The 23135-nt window shown below is 35.5% G+C and overlaps 2 protein-coding genes across 2 annotated transcripts in view; both read left to right on the forward strand.

The window, feature by feature from the left end:
* LOC107668749 (metal transporter CNNM4) overlaps nucleotides 1-7310 on the forward strand; it is a 45146-nt gene extending 37836 nt beyond the window's left edge. The window contains exons 6-7 of the mRNA XM_016460727.1: nucleotides 2664-2839; nucleotides 5868-7310. Coding sequence (XP_016316213.1) covers nucleotides 2664-2839; nucleotides 5868-6107 — 416 coding nt within the window. The 3' untranslated portion in view covers nucleotides 6108-7310. The remainder of the gene's footprint in view (nucleotides 1-2663; nucleotides 2840-5867) is intronic.
* A 1293-nt stretch (nucleotides 7311-8603) lies between these two features.
* Nucleotides 8604-21448, forward strand: ckap2l (cytoskeleton associated protein 2-like). Its single transcript, XM_016460700.1, has 9 exons — nucleotides 8604-8775; nucleotides 10554-10620; nucleotides 10760-10823; nucleotides 10920-12058; nucleotides 13350-13548; nucleotides 16538-16693; nucleotides 16930-16987; nucleotides 17920-18082; nucleotides 20678-21448. The coding sequence occupies exons 1-9, from the start codon at nucleotides 8730-8732 to the stop codon at nucleotides 20973-20975; spliced, it is 2190 nt and encodes a 729-aa protein (XP_016316186.1). The 5' UTR covers nucleotides 8604-8729; the 3' UTR covers nucleotides 20976-21448.
* The last annotated feature ends 1687 nt before the right edge of the window (nucleotides 21449-23135 follow it).

The following is a 23135-nucleotide window of genomic DNA, read 5'->3' on the forward strand; positions in this document are numbered from 1 at the left end:
TTATTTTCTCATAATAATGAGAAACTTTCTCGAAATAATAACTTACTCTACGCATGCGCAACGCAAGAGTGACAGAACGCTAGCGACATCTGTTGGTCAAAGCCATGCAGGAACACCGCAAACATTGCTTTGTTCTGTAATCTAAAGTGTATATTCTATCATTTAATAACGATTTCAGATAGATTATCTGTATGTAGTCTTTTGTTAATTTGTAGCACTTACCAACAAGTTACTCTGCCAGACAATGATCATGGCTTCAGATATAGAAGAATATATTGCAACAAAAATCACACGCATTTTATGAAGAAATGAAAGCCATTACACATATAAACTTAATGAATAGACGTTCATTTCGATGATTTGTTAGTTTTATTAGCTGTCACTAATAATGATATACTAATAATTATGCATCACATGCATAAGCCCACAATACAGTAGCCCAATCTCATATCGCAAGCACAAAGCGTAGTTGTTCGTTACCACGGCAACTGCTTGGTCTTCAGCGCATAAATATGTATGCATATCTATGCTTCAGCGTCCCACACCGCTTCTTGCAGGACATGTGAAAGTGAAAAACGCTTAATGTGGCTTAAAGTACAATGACAAATTCGGGATACAATATTACTGATCATGCATACAGGGAAGCATATGAGCCCAGATTTTGAACACAACATCCAACGTTGCAGGTTAAGCGATTTATATGTGTAATGGCTTTCATTTCTTCATAAAATGCCTGGATTTTTAACTGAAATATTGGTCTGGAATGTTTGAAGCCATAACTATCTGGCAGAGTAACTATTACACAAAAGACTACATACAGATAATTTATCTGAAATCGTTATTTAATGACAGAATATAGCATTATACACTTCAGATTACAGAACAAAGCAATGTTTGCGGTGTTCCTGCATGGCTTTGACCAACAGACGTCGCTAGCGTGCTGTCACTCTTGCGTTACGCATGCCTCGAGTAAGTCTTTTTTTTTTTGTGGATTAGGCTAAGTCATTATTACGAGAAAGTTTCTCAATATAACGTGATACTAAGTCATAATTTTGAGAAAGTTTCTCATTATTATGACTTACAGAATTATATATTTTTTATTCAGTGGCGGAAACGGGCTTCCATAAGTTTTCATTGTTACGTGATTATTCAGAAATCATTCTAATATGCTGATTTCTTATTATTGTCAGTGTGGAAAACAGTTGTGCTTTAATATTTTTTGTGGAAATTATTTTTTTCAGGATGCTTTGATGAATGGAAAGTATATGATGAGTAGAATTTTTTGCAATATTATAAATGTCCTGTTTTGATCAATTCATGCTCGCTGAAATAATAATAATAATAATAATAATAATATATTTAAAAAAAAAATCTTACTGACTAAACCAAACTTTTAAATGGTAGTTTGTGTTTTGCTATTCCTGCATTGTCTCTACATTTGTTTTATTTATTTTTTATTTTTTTTATGAATTTAAATAGAATGATAACTGGGGCTGTGAAGCCATAAAAGTGGTCAATATGAATCATATCTTATATTTTATGGGCCCTGTATTCATTTTTGGGTGAACTACACTTTTAACTCTCTTCTTTGAACCTCTCTACTACCATTTAAACTCTTGTAGTGATAAGTGTGTTTGTGTGACATTTGATCTGATGACCATTAATGCACTGCAGATGTTACAGCTCTTGATAGCTTTTTTTTTTTGTATTTTTTGCCTTGGCTGGAAGATATAAAGAGTAAGATAGAGAGAGGAATGTGATCTTGAAACAAACCAGACTCAGATTTGTGTGGTCTTTGACTTAAGAAATGTGTAAAGAATAAATAAGCAGGGAACACATTTTTTTTAACATGGTCAAACTATGAACTGTTGACCTTTTTTATTTGCCAGTAGGATCTAAATTAGGAAGTTTTAAAAAATGCATCCCAATAGTTTCAGCAGATGAGAACACTGTCATTTTATGAGAGTGCATTTTTGTCTGGATTATAACATTTCTGGAAATGAAAGACATTAATTTTAGTGTACTATTTTGGTCTAGACACTCCATTTAATATGTCACTGTGCCACCTTTTATAATCATTATTATTATTATTATTATTAATAAACAATTCTACAGACCTCAACAGTAGGGAAAATAGGAAAAAAAAATAGAAAACTAGGGAAATAGAAAAAAAAGATTGTATTAATACCATATGAATCTTTCAGGACAGAATTGTTTTTTCAGATGAACTTACCCATACATATCTATGAACTTACCTGCCACAGCATGTTGGCTCACTTGGCTGCATTATTTTATTTTATTTTAATGGCAACTTTACTCATCATATTGCAAAGTACTATTTATTTATTTCTACAATGCCATTTATTTGATCAAAAATAAAATGTAAAAACTGTAATATTGTGAAAGGTTTTTTTTTTAAATACATTTTTAAATATAATTTATTCCTGTGTAGGCAAAGCTGAATTTACAGCAGCTATTACTCCAGTACCACATGATCTTTCAATAATAATGCATCCTTGCTAAAAGTATTAATTTCTTAAAGAAAAAAGAAAATAAATGGCATTTTGCACAGTGGCTCCTGAAGACATTGTATATCCTGCAGATAAATGTGTCATCATGTACTCACCCTCCTCTCCCACACCTTTTCCATGTGTGTTTTTCAGAATTCCGCTCGCCGTCTCACATTCGCGGGCTCAACCGATCAGCGTCTCTGAGCGACACTGATCGTCCTGAACCTCAGTCCGTCAGCGGCAGCAACACGCAGCTCAGCAGTGCTCCCTTGCCACAGTACACGCCAGACTTCAACGTCCGAGCTCTGGCGGACCTACAGTTTGTGAAGGTAAAGATATATTTTAGTGATGCACTGAAATATTCGGCCGAAAATTAATTTTCAGTATTTCGCGGGCAGGTGGGGATTATGCAAATGTGTTACCTTGTGTCGTATATAGGTAACAGGCAGAAGATTCGAAAATATGATGACCCGTTAAGGCGGTTCAGAGTCTACTCTTTCATTTGAGAGACAATATCTTTAGTTATCATGCACTTTTTTGATTATCAACTTGCAGACTGTTTACATTGAAGGATAGCTATGTTACAAACTGCAAAAAAGATATTTTTTCGAAAACCCATATGACCTGCTCCTTAAGAAATATGAAGTCCAGACTAGTCTGTATGGGCTGAATAAAGCAAACCAGTATCTCACCAATAAAGTTTAGATGGATGACAATTGTAATGGAGGTAAAGACGATTACAGTGGAATAAAGCAATTGTACGTTATTAGTTGAGTGCGAGTCCATTATTATTAATGTGCAAACAAACAGACCGTGTGTATGTGCGCTCTCTGATAGCTTTTTGCACAAGCACATTTCAGTATGGTCGCATGTTTGGCAAGTGTTTTATAATGGACACTCGCTGAAGAAGCATGTTATTATAGGAGTTTGCAATGGTCAGGGGTGTTTATGTAGACACTCAAACACAGACACGAACATTCACTCTGACAGCAGCGGTATTAACATTAAATGACATGGCATCTGATGTATGGAAGCCATTGGCACATGCCACTATGATCAGTGGCACATCGGTTTTTTTCAGTTTCTGTCAAGCATATTAATTACATGGCGGAGTTAATTTATTTAACAACTTAGGCTTCTTCATCGTTTATTATTTGTCTAATGTCCCTTTGTTTGCCTGAACGTTTTGTCAAATACTTTAATAAAAAAAAATTCATATTGTTATAAAATGGTTTCATTTCTTATTGTATAATTCTATAAAATAATTTTTGGAAACAATTAAAGCCAGATATGAGTGATTGTGCTGGCCAGTGTAATATTGATGCTGCTGCATGCACGCAGGTAGGTGTCCGTACCAAAATCAAAGTTTGCAGTAACTGATGCGACTGTAAATGCGGTATTCGTAGTTATGATAGATTAAAGGGGTCATATGATGTTGCTAAAAAGAACATTATTTTGAGTATTTGGTGTAATGAAATGTGTTTATGCGGTTTAAGGTTCAAAAAACACATTATTTTCCACATAATGTACATTATTGTTTCTCCTCTATGCTCCGCCTTTCTGAAACGCGTCGATTTTTACAAAGCTCATCGGTCTGAAAAGCGAAGTGGGCTCTGATTGGCCAGCTATCCAGTGCGTTGTGATTGGCCGAATACCTCAAGCGTGTGAAGGGATCTTATCTATTCACGAACAGCTTGTAACACTCCAAAGAGAAAGGAAAAATTGAAATTGCATCATATGACCCCTTTATTTCCGTGTGTTTCCTAGAATGGACAATTCGCAGTGGTCAGCAACACACAATAGTACTGGTATTACATAACATTCAGTGGCACATGCCACTCAAATAGCCTACAACATGTTTGGAAAGAAAAATACAGACTTGTAAATGCGCATAATTGACATTTATTTAGAAATCACTCAATTAGTCTATTTATTTAGGTTTTTCTGTCACAATTAGTATAGCTGTACATGTCACTCTTCTCTGACACGTCAGTGAAAACCGGAAGTGTCACCGGATGTGCCACTGAACATAGTGGCATGTGCCAATGGCCGTACGTCAGATGCTATGTCACTTAATGTTAATACATATAATATAACTACTATATAATAGGCAAAAAAACTGTATGTGAGGCGAGTACTAGTATGTCCTAATGCATAGTATTCGAAAAACAGTAGGTGAAAAGTATCCAGATGACCTACTACTTCCACCCGGATTCTTAAGTCCGCATTCGATTGACACTTTACTATCCCACGAGGCCACAGGAGATGATTTATGAATGGCAGTGAAGCAATGCAACTGACGCTGGTAAGTCATGTGACAGTAACAACATGGCGGATGTAGTACGTCCGAATTTCATTAGCTGTTTCTCATTATGCGTTCGTGTCTGTACTTGTGTTCTTGTGGAACGTCATCAGTCGTTGCTCAAGTACTGTTCCAGTTCAGAGTTCACATCTAGCCAAGCACAGTTCAAATCCCCGGATGTGTTCTTGCTCCACCGCTTTTTATCGAGGATGCATCAAGAGGTGACTTGTGCGAACTTGAGGCAGCCAGGTATCCCACAATGCATTTCGCACCAACCAGCGAGCGTTAATGGTGAAGGAGAAAACCTGCATAATTTTCAAAATACTACTGTTACTGTGTCATGAAATTATGTTTTAAGAGTTTTTTTTTTTCAGGCTCGTGCCATCGAACTGTTGTATAACAACAGCCCAATTGATTGCACTAGAAGCATAATTATATGTCACCCTGGACCACAAAACCAGTCTTAAGTCACTGGGGTATATTTTTAGCAATAGCCAAAAAAACATTGTATGGATCCAAATTATTGATTTTTCTTTTATGCCAAAAATCATTAGGATATTAAGTAAAGATCATGTTCCATGAAGATATTTTATAAATGTCCTACCATAAATATATCAAAACTTAATTTTTGATTAGTAATATGCATTGCTAAGAACTTCATTTGGACAAATTTAAAGGCGATTTTCTCAATATTTTGATATTTTTGCACCCTCAGATTCCAGATTTTCAAATAGTTGTATCTTGGCCAAATATTGTCCAATCCTAACAAACTATACATCAATGGAAAGCTTATTTATTCAGCTTCAATAAAAAAAAGACCCTTATGACTGGTTTTGTGGTCCAGGATCACATATTATTAAAAACTTCATATTGTACTTTAATTTTACTGTTGATTATTAAAGAAACTTAATTACTTAATTGATTATTAAACCTCTTTTTCATCTAAATGAAAACTTTTAATAATTTCAGTGCATCACAAATAAGATTTATTTTCTCATCCATCCAAAAATATTGAATAGCTCACATGATCAACGTTTCCATCTTTCTTTTTCCAGATCACACGCTCTCAGTATCAAAACGGTCTGATAGCGTCTCGGCTGGACAGCTCGCCACAGTCTCCAGACAGCGGACACGGCCGTGTAGATAACAGCATATCATCCGCTCCCCATCCGTCTTCAGAAAACATCATCTCGCTTGGAGACGCCACCGATGAGACGACCTCGCTCCTCAACGAACAGAACAGCCAGCCTGCGCGCCAAGCCAACCACAGCACACATAACGACAGTGCCATTTGACAAAGTTAAAAGTGCGGGTGTATGAAAAGCAACAGTTTCCTGAGACATCCAATGAAAACATTGTGTAACACATTGTGCAAGATGAAGACACAGAGAAGCCAAAGTGTATCTGGACTGAGAAAGGCCCCTGTTTCAGACAGACACACTGGGGCGTTTTATAGACTGTGTGAATAGAGACATTTATATATACAAAGATGTTTTTGTCATTTTTCTATTGAGGTTGATCACAGACATGTGAAGGAGGGAAACTGCGGATGCCTTTTTATTTTGTGTTAGTCCATAGCTAATTCATAATTGTACCAAATTTTATTTGTGTGTGTGTGTGAGTGAAGATTGGAATGAGTTTATGATAGAGATATACATGCCGGTGTGTGTGTTTGTACATATGACAATGCATGAGTCCGATTTGGCCGTTGCAGCCTAAGCAACAACTCAGGGAGACGCTGAGCTTCACATACTAACTGCATGTTCAGTAATTCCCCGTTCATTTACGTGAACCCATGCGACAAGTGATCAAAAAAAAAGTGAAGCATGCTGTCGTAAAATGCACCAAATACTAAGATACACATGGCATCCACTTGTCATTTTTGTCACATAATTCTGCTGGTTGTCTGTGGCAGTGTTCATGTGATTTAGTGTTTGTGTATGTGTAGAATTGTCCTTTTAAAATGAATGCATTGACTTTTTTTACTCCAAAGAGAACAAGCATTTGTCGTTGTAGTACGACTGTAAACGGAGTCACTTTTCTGCACAAAATGTTTGTGATTAGAGCTCTTGAACTGTATCTGTTGCTCCCATTGGACCAGAGGTAATCTAACCAAAAGAATTTAACTCTTTCAAGCTGTATTTATTTAGCCTAAAATTGAGGTTGTATATTTTTTAAAAATGATTTTATTTCTTTGTTTTTGTGACTTAAAATTGCTGTGCGTTTTCTAAGCAGGTTGACATGGTACAGACTACAAATTGTAGATGCCTAAAGCTAGGAAATGGCAGGTGACGTCAATGTTTTTTGCCTTTTTTTCCCACTGTGTATCTTTTGCTTTTATACCAAATATGTTTGAAACTGATAAGGACAATCAAAGTGAAAAGTGTCTCATAGACACATTGATAGGAAGATATCATCACATGCCTAGTCAAATATACACACAAAAGCCTCTTTTATTCTGTAGCATCTCTTGAATATTATAAAATGGGGAGCAAGAACTGTACTGTGTATTTCTATTTTTTGGCTGTTGACAGCTGTTCAGTTTTTAAGGAGACACTCCCTGCTCATTCAAACTGTTAATCGAATTATATCTTGTCCTTCTCAAATTGGTCATGAAATACATTAAAATTTAAAGGGAAAAAAAAAACGCTTTTTTTTCTTTAATGGAAACTGCTGATTTTTCTTTTAGGTGTAACAACTTCATTCTTTTTATACTGTATTTTTCCAAGTTATTTTGGGCTTTGGGAGAGGTCTTCTTTAAGATGATCTTAGTTTGGCTATTAAATTATTTATTTAATCAGTGTAATATGTTCCATATTCTTGTAATTATTGTCGGTGATGTATTTTGTAATAACCCTCAGATAGTGTAGGTGTATAAATGGACTAAAGAGAAGTAATCTCAATTTAATATGAATAATTTCCTGTACGTATGAATTAGATGCATATTAGAGAATGTAGTTTAACAATTCAGATGTTCTGAATTAAACCATTAGCAGATCTACTGACTAATATTGATGTTCACAGGAAATGTTTTACAGTTGCATTTATTTGTGCCAGATTACACCATTGTACCTGTTACACAATTTTTAGCTGGATGTTTGTGGGTTGAAAAACGTGACAGATGCAATGGAGTAATTAAAATTAATAATTTAGCTGACTCACAGTAACTGACACTTGAAAACAATGCATTTCCAGTGTCTTCTCTCCTGTCAGTAATTCCATCTGCTTAACAGGGAGATCAGGAGATCAGGGCCAGTTAGAAAATATTACAATAATGTATTTTGTAAATATATCTTATATCTCATCTGTAAGTCGCTTTGGATAAAAGCGTCTGCTAAATGACTAAATGTAAATGTAATATAAGAAACCTGTATGGTGAGGGCCAAAAATTTACAACGCTACATTCCCCCCTAATTTATTAAAATAATAATAATAATACATTTTAATTATAGTCATAATGTCTATTTCATTCTGTTATATTATAATCTTCATTAAAACTTACATTGAAATATTTTGTAAAACCGTTAACATGGTTAATGTCATAGATTGTCACTACATGTCTACATGTTCTTTTCTAACTTTATACTATTATTATTATTATTATTATGTAATATATAACGACCTCAAATACATAAAGCCACATAAAAGCGAAAGTACCGGAATGACATTTATAACGAATCATCAAATCATATGAAGCGTCCAAACTGACCAACCAATAGTTGGGCGTTACATTTTTGAACCAACCAATGGGAATTGAGATGGGCGTATCCCTGCAAAATTCAAGGGACAGTTGTGTGGAGAATGTGGATGATGCATTAGCAGGCAGCAGTATGTTCTAATAGACTCGTGTACGAAGTTATAAATAGATGCTATATTTATCTTAATTAAATATTTGATGTGGATGATCGGATAAAGCGATGGAAACAGTGACGGACGAAGACGTATCTAAACGATCTAAGATAGGTAAAGCGCTCCCTTATAAGTTTAACGTTACACCAGGCTAGTCCTATGTATCATGTACGCTGTTAACGTTAGATACTTAACGTACTGTTTCTATTGATTCAGGTGTGTTTATTTTTAGATTACAGTAAGTTGTGTTACGATTTTATTTTGGAAAATCATCTAACAATGATTTGAAAATCAGTTGTTCACAACACTGCAATGTGTTATGTGTGCGCGCGCCCATGAAAGAGGTGTTTTTGCTTCAAAAATTAATTATATTAAGTTAATGGTGGTGTCTCCTCATATTTCCCTCAGGAAAACAGCTTTATAAGGGTACAATAGTGTCAAACATATCACAGGTGCTGAAATAATGTCCCGTCTTGCCTTTACTAGTTCATTAAAAAAGTTATGCTAATGTGAAATGCTAGTGTTTAAAACAGTTGTAGATGGAGTATGGATGACTCTCAAACGTCAAGTACTGCGAAACCTTCTTTTCAGGACGCTTTAAAAGTATCCAAATGGCTCATGAAGAGACTTCTTCATTCACTTCCCTTCATTCAAATGGCAACGGTTCTGTTATCCGGGTGTGTTGCATCACCTTAAAGGGGTCATATGATGTTGCTAAAAATAACATTATTTGGTGTATTTAGTGTAATGCAATGTGTTTATGCGGTTTAAGGTTCAAAAAACACATTATTTTCAACATAATGTACATTATTGTTTCTCCTCTATGCCCCGCCTTTCTGAAACCCGTCGATGTTTACAAAGCTCATCGGTCTGAAAAGCGAGGTGTGCTCTGATTGGCCAGCTATCCATTGCGTTGTGATTGGCTGAATACCACAAGCATGAGACGGAAATGTTACCATACTGTGTTTCCATGTGTCCCGGCTCGACGAGACAAAACCAATAAAACCCTTTACAAATGAGGCATTTGTTGCATCCAGTGGGGACATAATTACTGATTATAATGACTTATACTGTGTTTTTACGCTTTGCGTTGCGTATTGCGCCGCGTAAACATAAAACCATGTCTGCATTTGTGATCGGAGAAATGACAAACAACAAGCGCTACTCTACACTGCTCAAAACTCGCATTTGAATCATCAGTGGCAAATTCTTTAAATATAAAAAACGTACTTACAGGCTGTGAGTCAGAAGCGCCAGACTGTCCTTGCAAAGTTGGAACTGCCATACTTTATAGAACCATTATGTCCTCTTTTGGAAGGCCAACCAAAGTAGTTTCGCTTTCACAACGAAACACAGTGCCTTCACGACATGGCAGCGGCGGCAGCAACAACAATACTACAGCGAGAATAAAAGTTACGCTTTCTTTCTTTGTGTGAACATTTGGGTGGCGTTATGCAAATCTTCCCACACAGTGACGTAGACATGTGGGGGCGTGTTTAAACGAGGCGTTTTAGGAGGGCGTGGACAAGTCTTAACTTTTATAAAGAATATCTCTTTGGATTTGAGACTTTAGTCTTTGCAACTTTAGGGATCTTCTTTATGCACTAAGAGCTTGTAACACTCCAAAGAGAAAGGAAAAATTTAAATCGCATCATATGACCCCTTTAAATGGTTTTGTTTTGCGATAATGACCATTTGACTACATTGTCTTACATATTGCATTGCTATTTATCCCCCTAAAAAAAAAAGACTGGTAATATTGGATTGATATATATTATTATATGTGAAGAAAGTTACTAGACAAAATATACATATGTGAAGCACACATCTATAACATTTATTAAATGCATGCAATGATGGATTTTTAAATGTTTTTTCTCTTTTATTTACAGAGCTACGCAAACTGAAATTGGCAGAATACCTTGCGGCAAAAGGAAGACTGAAAGCACCTAATCCAAAGTAGGTGGTCTTGAAGGGTCTTTCTGTCTGTAACATTTGTTCAATTTATACTTTTACCATAAAAAAACAAACATATTTTCAGTATTGCTACCATAGTGTGTTTATGTTCTGAAACAACTGTTGTTGTTTTTTACTCAAGACCATATCTCAAGGAGAAGCCTGTTACAAAGAAATATGCTGAAATTGATCAGAAGTCCAAAATTGTAAGTTAAATCATTTTTTTGAAATTTTGTACTATTCAATGTGTTGAAAGTGTACAAGGTTGAAATGATGTGTCTTTTTTTTCCTCTCTCTCTCAGACAGGTGATGGAAAGGAGAATTGTGGCATCAATGGGAAAAATATTAAAGAAGTAAAGAGAGTGAAGACATTGGCAGAGGTTGATAAAAACACATCCTCAAAAAAAGAACTTGGCATCAATTCACTAGCCAAAGCCCAAACACAATCTTCCAGTAAATTGCAGAATACTTGCCGGGAAGGCCTTCATGTTTTGAGGACACAGAGCAATAGAACAGCCTCTCTTCAAAATCCAAGGAAACCCCACAAAGATGAGAAAACATCCAGGTCATTCAATGCCACTAAGAGGACTAATTCACAAAGCCTTCAGAATGCCCAACCCAAAGCCCATCAAGCTCCGCCAGCTTCCCATGCTGCAAATAAAACACAAATGTCAAGAAACCACTACTGTGGCCCTTCACAGTCTGGATGTGGCATCTCAGCCCAAAGCCACACAGATCAGAGCCGTGCTAAGACAGATATTCAGTCAATGAGGCCTTTGGCTAAGAAATTAACAGAAACAAGCATCAAAACAACCTCAGTTGCCAATTTGAAGAGTCGAAGACCAATGAACACAACTGAGACAAACAGTGTTTCTAAAACCCAGGTAAAACCTGCACAGCAACCCAGAAGTCAAAGTGCTGTACCAAAGCTTGCTCTCAATTGCTCTGAGAACTGCAGTTGCGCGTGCAACTGCAGTTCTCAGAGCAATAAGCCCATAAACCAGAAATCAAATTCAGTGACAAACAGGTCAGATGTGAACCAGAGAAAAGATATTCCGTGCATTGTTTCGAAGGTTGATGCCATAAAAATTAAATCAAATAGCTCAGTCACAAACAGAGTAACAAGAACAAGTGCCTCTTCAACTAAACCTGCAAATAGAGAAGGATCAGTGATCATCAAAAATAAACAGTCTGCTGCTGTTAAACAAACTAATCTCACTGCTTCTACCAAACTACTCGGTCGAAGCACCAAGAGTTGTGTACTGCCGCAGACGACAACTGCATCCCGAGAGCTTCATCAGCCCACTAAGGGGTCCAGCCAGGCCAAGCCTGCGATGCAATTGCAGACTCCTAAATCCAGATTCTGTCCCAATACTCAAGGTGTCCGAACAGCCCCGATAGATGGAATGAAGAAGCCGACTGCAGCTCAGGAGGAGAGACTGTGAGTAGACGACTGTCTGAAGCAGGGTTTCTCAACTCTGGTCCTCAGACTCCAACCCTGATCAGTCTCACCTGTATGCAACTTTCTAGTATTCCTGAAGACCTTGATTGGCTTGTTTGGGTTGGAGGTAACCGTAAGGGACCGTGAACCTCAAGAGCCTTGAGAAACCCTGGTGGAAAGATTTGATGCTTTTGGAAACTACATGTTTTTTAGTGCTTTAAAGCTGTGGTTCTCAGCTGGTAAGATCTGGTTTCAAGATACAGATCTTACACCAAACAACAGTTGAACAAAATTATTTTTGGGTGTAGGCCTGTCGCAATAATCAATATATCGACTTATCGCGCAATATATGTGCATGACCTCAATAATTTTTGGTGACGCAATATATCGCCCATTATATTTACTTAAAAATTAATGTCACCGTGTTTTTTACATTCTACTTCCGCCTGTGTCTTTTGCAGCTTGTCGTACATAGCGTGGTACACATCTCGTACTATTGCGCGCAGTGGTCAAATAAAAAATCTGCAGATATGGTCTTGTTTAAGGATCTGACTGATAAGTAGTGATTGTTTTTCAGCAATAGTGTGCACCCTTAATTTACAGAGAAAAGAAGGTCAGGGAAAAATCTGTAGACGGAAAAATCTCCATCTCCATCTTTTTTTCTACTTGTTACTCTGCACTTCTTGTTAGAAAATGTTTATTTACTATTTATTCAAGTTTTTTAAGGTATCTAATATTTTGATACTTAATTTCCATGATCTAAATATTCTTAAACAGTAATATCGCTTATCGCAATTATTTCTGGGGCAATATATCGCACAACAAAAATATGTTATCGTGACAGGCCTATTTGGGTGGCAATTAAGATTGAATTAGGATTGTGTTCATATTAACTTGTTTTAATTTAAACGATTCATTTGTAATATTGTTTATAATGTATAAAATGTATTAACTTAAAATGTTAAGAAATGTACTAGTAGAAATTAAAAGAATAGTTCACCCAAAATTTTGCTGAAAATGTACTCACCCTCAGGCTATCCAAGGTGTAGATGAGTTTGTTCATCAGAACAGATTTGGAGAAAGTTAGCATTACATCTCTTGCTCACCAGTGGATCCTCTGCAGACAGTGAATGTGTGCCATCAGAATGAGAGTCCAAACAGTTGATAAAAACATCATAATAATCCACAAGTAAATTTAAATGAACAGAATTTTCATTTTTGGGTGAACTATCCCTTATAAGGAAATAAGTATAGTATGGGTCAAACGGTAACAGAAATGATGTGTGTGCAGGCGTAAGCTCCAGGAGTGGCGGGAGTCGAGGAGCATCACATATAAACGTCCCCCAATGCCTGTCCGGCTGGTGAGGAGGAAGACTGTCTCTGCTATTCCTCAGCCATACTGGACTTCTATGGAGAATAAAGATGAGGTTCATGACATTGTCTTTGCTGTGGACCGATCACTAGATGACTGCATTAAATTATTACAGCAGGTATTATTATTATTTGAGGTATTATTATTTTATTTCTATTTTTTTAAATGTGTAATTAATTAAATTAATGTGCGTAAAAAAGGGTAATGCAACAAAACAAGTTGTTCCATGGAAATCGGAGTTTCTGGTGCCAGTCAGCAGATTGGAATCAGATTGGTAAATAATCACTCTCCACATAGCTGATACGAATCAAATATATTCTGACCGTGTCTCACCGTTTTCCTTTTTTTTTTCTTTTGGACATGCAAATTATTAGTAATTTCCTTGGTCAAGACATTGTGTAAGCTACTGAAACACCATGAAACAGTTTTGTTGAGTTTGTGGTCATAGGTGTGTGTGGTTTTGATTTAGAACTGGGTAGGGGGCAATTGAAGACATGTTGGTTAATACTTGAAAAAAATGAAAGTGCATAGAAAATGATCATTTTTTCCCTTTAAAAGTAACAAAATTTTAAAATGCAATAATAGTTTGTACTTTTTGTAATAGTGAGTATTACAAAAAAAGGTTAAAAGTTATTAATATTAATATAAAACAAGATGATAACCTAAGATTTAATAACCTTAAATTCAAACCTCACTATAACCCTATTTACTTTCTTAAAACAAATTTGTTCATACTGTCCCTCTTTCTTTAATTGATAGATTGATTAGAGAATTAAGACATCATGATCACAGAATGTTAAAGTATGTTTTTTTTTTAAATTCAAGTTTTTATTACTTTTTGGAAGGTGAATGGGTAACAAGAGTAGTACAACATCTCAATGATAATAATAATACAGGATTACAGATTTCTACATGCACAGTTGGAACATTAGAGAAAGTACAAGACAAGACATCACTAAGTGTTAATCTAGAATGTTGAAGTATTGCCAATTTATAACCCTTAAAAGTCATGAGTAATCATTGTCAAGACTAGATCCTAAACTTTCAGTTCCGAGCATGTATACAATGTCTACTTTACCATGGAAAAAATCACTTCCCAACATTTTTAGGCAAGGTGTAATTCTTTCAGACAAGGCATTCTCAAGCCAACATTCAACATTTGTCTGAATTGTTTCCTTATCTCTAATCGGAATGTTGCCTTATCCAGTTTTTGTTGAGCAGATCTCAGATAGACCATAATGTTTACCATTCTTTTCCACCAGTCTCACGACTCTGAGTTTATGATAGAATGAGGTTATCCAAATGGTTTTGTCCCCACTGACTTCAAATATTTTTTGTTCAACAGCTGAAAAAAGTTGATAAAAGTTTGGAACAAGTTGAGGGTGAATAAATGATGACAATTTTCATTTTTGGGTGAACTATCCCTTTAAACTTTTCTTGAGCTATAAAGCACATGTTGCATTTTACTCCTGTATTTATGATACAATGTTCTGGGCAGCCTGGTATTTTGCAGAACATTTTTAATGAATACGAATATGAGTCAGTTTTAGGGCTCCAGACTGTGACCAAATAGTCGCATTTTGCGACCATGGTGCGAATTTTTTTTTTTTAGAGGTCGAACTGGTGCGACTGCAAAATTTTAATATAATTGTATTTAAAATGAATGCACAGGCGATTTCGTTAACGGCGCATCCAGTCAGTCTCTGTTTTCATGAGAAACATCAAATGGCAAACTAAACTGCGCTACTCGTTTGAACTGCACAGTGCTTAGAGTGTAGAGCCTGGTTTATACTCGCCACGTCAGCACGAGCGCGAAGGTGCACGGCTGCGCGCAGCAAAAATTGTGCGAATATTGAGGAAACGATAGAAGGTTTTCAAGCTAGAGTAAAGTAAAAGGCCGCTTCTTAAACCAGAGAAGGTGAACATGTTGGTATTCTTGTGGGGAAAAAACATGCAAGCACTGTCACCGACAGCAAGTTTAGTTTTACTTTTCTTTTTGTTTTCATTTTAAAACGCTTGCTATCTTTGCTGTTTACCTCACGTTACGCTATGGAGGCTCTTTTTTATTTTATTTCTTTTATTTTATTTGATTCCTCAGTGTTTGCTAAATGTTCTGTAATTTATTAGTCTGTATATACAGCATGTGGTGTATGCCATGCCTAATCTTATTCGTTTTTGTTAATAATCGTTTTGTAAGCTAGTTTTTCATTGTATCTTATCGTTTTATTGTTGTTGTGCTTTTTAATTAAGAATAACAATGAATCCATCTTTTGTTTTAGTCTTAAAAAGTGAGGTGTGTAGATCTTTTCTTGTAAAACGTGACAACAAGATTGCTAATTCAAAAGTGAAATCACCCGAAGCCCGGCTTATAACACAGCAAAAGAGGAACTCCCTTTCACAAAATTCAAATCACAAATAATACTACTGATGAAAAAGAACGGGTTGAATGTTAATCACTTTCGTTTCCATATAACTATAAACTATGATAAAAGTTCATCAGCATGCATTGATTAATCCCATGATGTAGCGCAAAATAAATAAATAAATAAAAAATATTGCGACCATCTGAGAAAGTTAGTCACAAAAGAACGACCAGTGGGAAGAATGAGTCTGGAGCCCTGGTCAGTTTAGATGATGCTTTCTTCTGGGTGCTAACAAGCATAAGTCAAGTCAAGTCACCTTTATTTGTATAGCGCTTTATACAATACTGATTGTTTCAAAGCAGCTTTACAGTGTCAAACAGGAAAATAGTTTGTCAATAATGAAAGAAGAAAACAAAATTTTTCCAGCTAAAGTCAGTTAATTGATGATTCAGTGATGTCATCATCCAGTTCAGCTCTCTTCCAATAGTGTCTGTGCAGTCAGTCAGGCGTCCCCAACTAAGCAAGCCAAAGGCGACAAAGGTCAGATTGTGCAGAGGACTTGTCTGGTTCTCGTGGTCTTGTGCCGATGGTCGTGGTGACAAGGTCTTCACAGGGGATCTGTCTATGGGGCGCATCTAGTTGACATGGTCTCCGCTGACATTCAGGGCTGTAGAGGTCGTCTCTAGGTGCTGATCCACACATATTGACAACTGATCCAGTGCTGTTTGTGTTTTTATGTGACAGGGTTTCCCGGTGGAACAGGTCAGAGATGTGCTGTCTCGGGTGCCAATGGCACAGAAGTTTGCTAAATACTGGATTTGTCAGGCCAGACTAATGGAAAGAGAAGGAAACCTGGAGGTGCTGCCAATGTTTCAGGAGGCCATTCGTGTAGTGAGAGAGGTCAGTCTCTCTTTATCTCTCAGACATACATACTTTTTAAATTGTTTTTACTACTATTATTGTTGTTGTTGTTGTTTTTACTATTATTATTAAATTGTTTTTCACAGAATGTAAGCAATTTCCAATTCTACTTAGGCAAGATCTTACAATTACAGGAAATTACAGACTCTGGTGCATGTGTAAAAAGAAATCCAAATGTCACACAGCTTATGAGTAACCAATATGTTTCCTAACAGCCGGTGGATGAACTACGATCCGTGGTTTTTGAGATCCTTAAAAAGAGACAGGTTCAAGGTAAAGTGGGGGGGGCGGGGATATCCAGGCTTTAAAAAAATATTTTTTGTGCATTGCTGGTCAAAAGTTGGATGGAGTAATTCATATTTTTTTATGGTTTTGAAAGACGTCTCTTATGCTCACCAAGGCTGCATTTATTTGATCAAAATAGTGTGTACTAAAATATTGCTACAATTAAAAAAAAACAAAAAATGTATATGTGTCCAAATACTTTATACAAAAAGCGAGGTAAATACAGATGGTTTTCTGAGTCTGAAAGAACTTGGCAGTCCTGCAAAAAGCCCAAACCTAAATCCCACTGAATATTTTGAGCAACAATTGCAACATCAGCATAATGTAGGACTATGCTGGAAATGTCAGATTAATGATAAATAATATTTCAAATTATTTATTTTCTTTTTTTTTTACAGTACCAGTGAAATTTTTATACAATTTCTCATTCTTTATTATTACTGTTTTCCACATTTAAAATAACTGTCATCAACACAAACAAAATCATGGGAATTATGTAGTAGCCAAATACCAGGAAAATGCTCTGAAATGTCAACCTTTAATACCCACAATTTAATGCTTACTCTAAGAAATTTAAACAAAGTCACTGCCTACACTTGTCTACAAAACTAACATTTAAGGCAAGACCCCTTTACCCAACATGCTCTGCTTCCAGTCAGTAAATCATTTCATAATGAACGTCGCTTTTATGCGCATGGGTGCTTTTTTTGTACAGGAAATTACCCTCCCCAAGCTGTCTAAAATGTCATGAAGATTTGTTTTTATTGGACACAGAACTAAAATTATTTCTCTCATAGTCTTTTCTTCACAAGTCGTAAGCAATAAGTCTGTTGTAAGTAGCTTTGGATAAAAGCTGAATGCATAAATGTAAAAGAATAATAAAAACAAATCTTGCAATGTTTTTTTTTTAAATCATTCAGGTTTGTCTCCGATGCCAAAAGAGTCTGAAGCGGTAGAGACTAGTGTGCATGACGAACAGGAAGGCAGTTACATCATGTGCACCCCAAAACCTGTTGGTGTCCTAATATGTGGAAGGAGCGGAGACTCGTCTGTCGTCAAATATAAAATTACAGCAACCCCAGGGTATGACACTTGCACACACTTACATAATCCAACTTGAAATTCAGTATGCTCTGAGGCACAAATGTTCTTTGGAATAAGTAGTGTAATGTAGAACTTTTACAGATGGAAAATCCATATGTGTGCGTGTGCTTATATTAGGGCTGTCAATAGATTAAAATGTTTAATCTAATTAATCACACCATTTATCTTGTTTCATATGTTTATTTTGTCATCATTTGCTATATCCAGCAAAGTAAACCAAAAGATTGAAGGGTGATTCTCAAAAATCTGTATTTTCTGCAAGCTTTTTTCAAGATAAATTTAGATGTCTTAAAAGGACACCAAAGAACCAAATTATATAAAGAGCCCATATAAGCACACATGAAAGAAAAAAAATACTAAAACAAAATCAGAATTATATAGTATGTGTCCAGTGCAACAGCAAAGAGCTTTTTTACATTTTGGAGAAGTCAAGTTGAGATACCGAACAGGACCACATGGAGATGCCAAAAAACCTTAAACCAACTGCCTGCTGACCGCATATATCTACTACAGTACACGGATCCATTCAGAATAACTAAACGTTTTCAAATTTGCTATAAAATTCAGTTTCGTTTTTATTAGTTTCATTCATATTTTTGTTAATTTTAGTTTAGTTTTTATTTTGTGAACACATTTTTATTTAGTTTTTATATAGTTCTACAATTCACGCTTTTACTCAAAATTTCCTTTAAACCACCATGAAGCGATAACTTCTGATTGCGATCTAATGTGGATTTTGGTCATGTAATGTTGTTGAAATGCTATTTGTAGCCTTTTATAGCAATCTAATCGCTACACCTGCTTAGCAGGTCTCATGTAAACATCCTTTATTGTTATGAAAATCCCCCAAATCTAATGAAAATCACACTCAAATCATATACTATCATAAAGAGTAAAGAGGACACTGACAGCGCACTGACAGACAGACAGAGCAGGTTACTTTTGGTATGAAACAAAGTCTCAGCTAGGCCTAGGCGATAAAACGGTATCGGTATTTATTGACGGTACACCTTCATCGATAACGATGGAAAAAATTTTCAATATAGGCCCGTGCTATGAGTGACACAGACAGCCCACGAACATGTGCTGAAATGAGTGCTGTGCCTGCCTGTGATGAGGAGATTGTGAATAAAGAATAAATATTAGTCTAATTTAAAATTAAAAAATGCAAAAACTGTGCAATCGAATGTTATGTGTGCGTCCGGGAGCCTTATCAGTGGCGCACGAGATGCGGTGATAATGATGTAAGGGACGTTGTTGCATTTTAATGTTTTGTTAGCCCACGAGATGCGCCGCTGCTGCGTTATGCATTCAAAATATTAGCACTCGCGTCTCACACAAGAGATGTAGCCATGCAAAGTTAAAAAAGTAAAAACTTTTAGAAAACACGTTGCGAATTTGTGAAGGTTTATTCCATTTCACTGCGTCTCTTTTGTTTTTAAATGCAATCTGTGTGAATGGCGTGCCGGCTCTTTGTATTAAGCAATGCATAAATACATGATGCTGTTTTGTTCATAATTGTTTATGCAATTTACAAAATTATATTAGTTAATTTAGACATTATGCACGTTTTTTTATAGACAGTTGTTGTTTCATTGCACTGAATAAACAATTTAATGCGCTGCATTATTTTGCTTATTGCGCCCTGCTGTGACCTCGGGAGACAAGACAAAATTTTCAAAAAATTGTTTAATCTTATTTAATCTGCATATAAAACATTAGAAAGGAGATATTTGTTTACATTTTATTTTGTGTTTGACTGTTAAAACAAAAATTTTTTGTCTTAATAAATTGGGTAAATTAAAAATACAGTGGTTAAATTCAAAAAAATTCTATTGCTCTTTGTTTTAAAAAGGGTTATAAAAATTGTCAATAACTATCGATACCGAACGATATGAAACATTATATCGTTGATACATTTTTTTAGCTATATCGCCCAGCCCTAGTCTCAGCTTTCAAATTTTGTCACTTTTTAAAGAAATACCGTTTTGTGGCTCTTTAATGTGTTGTGACAGATCGCTGTAGCGCCTCGTGAACCGATCATCTCTTCCTCTTTACTATTTATAGCACAAAATTAACATGAATGAACATCAGAAGGTATCTTGTTCCAACCGCAGAAAGACATCAATACACACCGTTTTCAAGTTAATCTACTCTCCTGTCTGGTTTGTTTGTCAGACAGAATGGCAGGTTCAGCGTTATGATTGTTCAGATCGCCTGTCAATCAAACTCCCTGCGAAGGGTCACTTGAGCACCATCAGCATATTAGAATGATAAAAAACGTTTAAAAATCATTTTCAAATTGAAATATTTAACAATATTTCTGTTTTGTTTTTTTGTTTACTGCAAAAGAGACTTCTTTTAAAAATATTACAAAAACTTACATTAGTAATATAATAGTGTGGATTCAGGTTAATTGGGACATTTTTCCACAGTCATCTCAATGGCTAAAAGTGTCCAAATGACCTAAATTTGAAATGAACATTTTTCAGCTGCCAGGATCATTGTCCGTCCTTTTTGCTGTAATAAATGGTGTATTATCTGATAACTGTGTTTTTTCTTGTATGTTTTAAGGGGTAAAAGGAGTCAGCAGGGAGCAGAACCAGGACAAGTAGACGGTCACGAAATCCGTTTCTTTACCCCAGTGCGGCGTTCGGTGCGGATCGAGAAAACCGCTCTGCACTATCCGACAGCTTTGCAGGAACATGATCCCTGTGTGACCTCTCTTTGTGACCTCGCAGGTGAGAGTAAGGAAGACGTCATAGATGAAACGCGACCCCAAAGCTCTCCTGTGTATGTGTACCGGGAGAATGAAGCTCTGAGAGATCATGTTCACATTAAACTCGTCTATCCGGAGGAGGTTGAAACATGATGTTTATTATCATGCAGTGACCTTCATTTCCCACCTGGAAGCAATGAATCGTTTTTATCAGTTTAATTCTGTGTTCACTATCTCTCAGTAAAATCTCTTTTGTACACATTTAGCCAATCTTATATACTACTAAAAACGTCTCTTGCTAGATTTCAGCCAGAATTTTTGCTTTGGCTCTCACAGTTAGATGCTACCTAATTGGTTCATACCTTCATTGCTATGAAGAATCTAAACATTAAGTACTGCTATATGTACAAATAAAATGATGGCATTGTCTAAATGTGGTGTAAAATTCTGAAGGTACCCATACTGCAAAAGATACAATAGAAATGTCAGTATTATTAATCAGAGACTTAACAAGTCTACCTTCAGTTGTAATTTATGGGTCAGACTCAATCTCTTGTGCTTGTCTGAGCAATAGCATACATGTAAGAAATTGGATTTTGCGTGATAATTAAACCATTTTTGAGTCACTGATGCTGTTATTTTGTTCCATTGAAATTGTAGAGTTACTGATAAGACTGATTGGATGACTACATTCTGATCAAACAAAATCTCTAGATGTAAACAAACATTTTATGAGTCTTAGCGCTATGCGTTTCCTGAGCTTTGTTTTTAGGTCATTTCCCATTGATGTAGTATGACTTTATCTACATCTTCATTGTTTATTAAATCTTGAAATGTAGATGCTTATTGTTGATTGGAAAACAATGTGAGGTTTTTAGGTTAGTGAAAATGTAAAGTTCATGTACTACTGTATATTTGCTTTTTTGGTGCAGTAAAGTGTCTTGGCAAAGCTCGCATTTCAGGAAGGGGAGGGATACATTTTTCCCAGGCTGGTCAAAACAAGTAGTGGATTTAGTTAGGAGTAGAATGTCTCAAATGTTTCTGGGAGACTATTGTGTGTGGTCACAAAACATTAGGTCCAGTAAACTGATGATTTAAAGAGATATGTTAACCAAACAAGAAAATCCTTTACTCACTCCCATGTCAGACTATGACTTTCTTCTTTAGAACACAGAAGATGATTTTTTTTTTGCCTTCTATTGTAAAGACAAAAACAGTTAAACACTCTTCAAAACATCATCTTTTGTCTTGCGACAGAATGGTCTTATCTGCAGGAATTACAAGGTCTTCAGGAGCCACATTGCAAAATATATTAAAAAAACATAAAAATTTACACTATTTTTTTTTTGTTTTTTTTTTTTGTATGTTTTAGAAAAAACTCTCTTACCAAGGCTGCATTTATTTTATCAAAAATAAAATAACTTGAATATAATTACAATAAAAAAAATAATTTAAAAAAATGTAATCTGTTTTATGTAATTTATTCCTGTGGTGGTAGCCGTTACGCCAGTCTTCATTGTCACATGATCATTCAGAAATCATTTTAATATGCTGATTTGGTGCTCAAGATACGCTTACACATTTTTTGGGGAAATTCTTTGGTGAATAGAAAGTTAAAAAAACGGCATTATTACAACAGAATTATTATTTGAAAAAAAAAAAACAATTTATTTGAATGTCTTTGCTGTCACTTTAGATAAATTTGCATCCTTGCTGAATAAAATTATTAAAGTTTTAACAGTAGTGTACAAAGGACATGTATAGGGGAGAGTGGGGTAAGATGAGGCAGAAGTACAATGAAAGTATCTAAAGTAATTTCAGGATGTTTCCTATCATTTTAAATGATCAGAATGTATCTATGACAAAGGATTCTAAAAATATGGCTTCTTATTTATACAAAAAAATAAAAAAAGTGTTCCCGTGGCTCAATTTGCCCCAGGTTAGGAGTAAGTTAATCCGGGTCTGTCTGGGTGTAAACTGACCATCTAACTGAATCTGATTCAAACCTAAGTGAAATTTTAAAGATAATTTACCACTTAAAAACTGATTTAATAATGAATTTTACTTTTACAAATCATATTTCTTTTCTTAAAGTTAACTTAACATAAAACCAACCAAATGAAGTTTAAATTTCAATACCTAGAATTGTTTGCATTTCTGAAACAATATGTTGAACACCAAAGTTGTAACCTTCCCAAAAACAGACTAAACAGAATTTGTTGAGTAAAATTAAATCAAAACTTAATTAGAATGAATGAAAGTCCCCCTGTAGTGAAAATCAAGTTTTTTATGTTGTTTATTTGTCTGAATAAA

Source organism: Sinocyclocheilus anshuiensis, unplaced genomic scaffold (genome assembly GCF_001515605.1).
Source record: "Sinocyclocheilus anshuiensis isolate Anshui unplaced genomic scaffold, SAMN03320099.WGS_v1.1 scaffold36, whole genome shotgun sequence".
NCBI lineage: Eukaryota > Metazoa > Chordata > Actinopteri > Cypriniformes > Cyprinidae > Sinocyclocheilus > Sinocyclocheilus anshuiensis.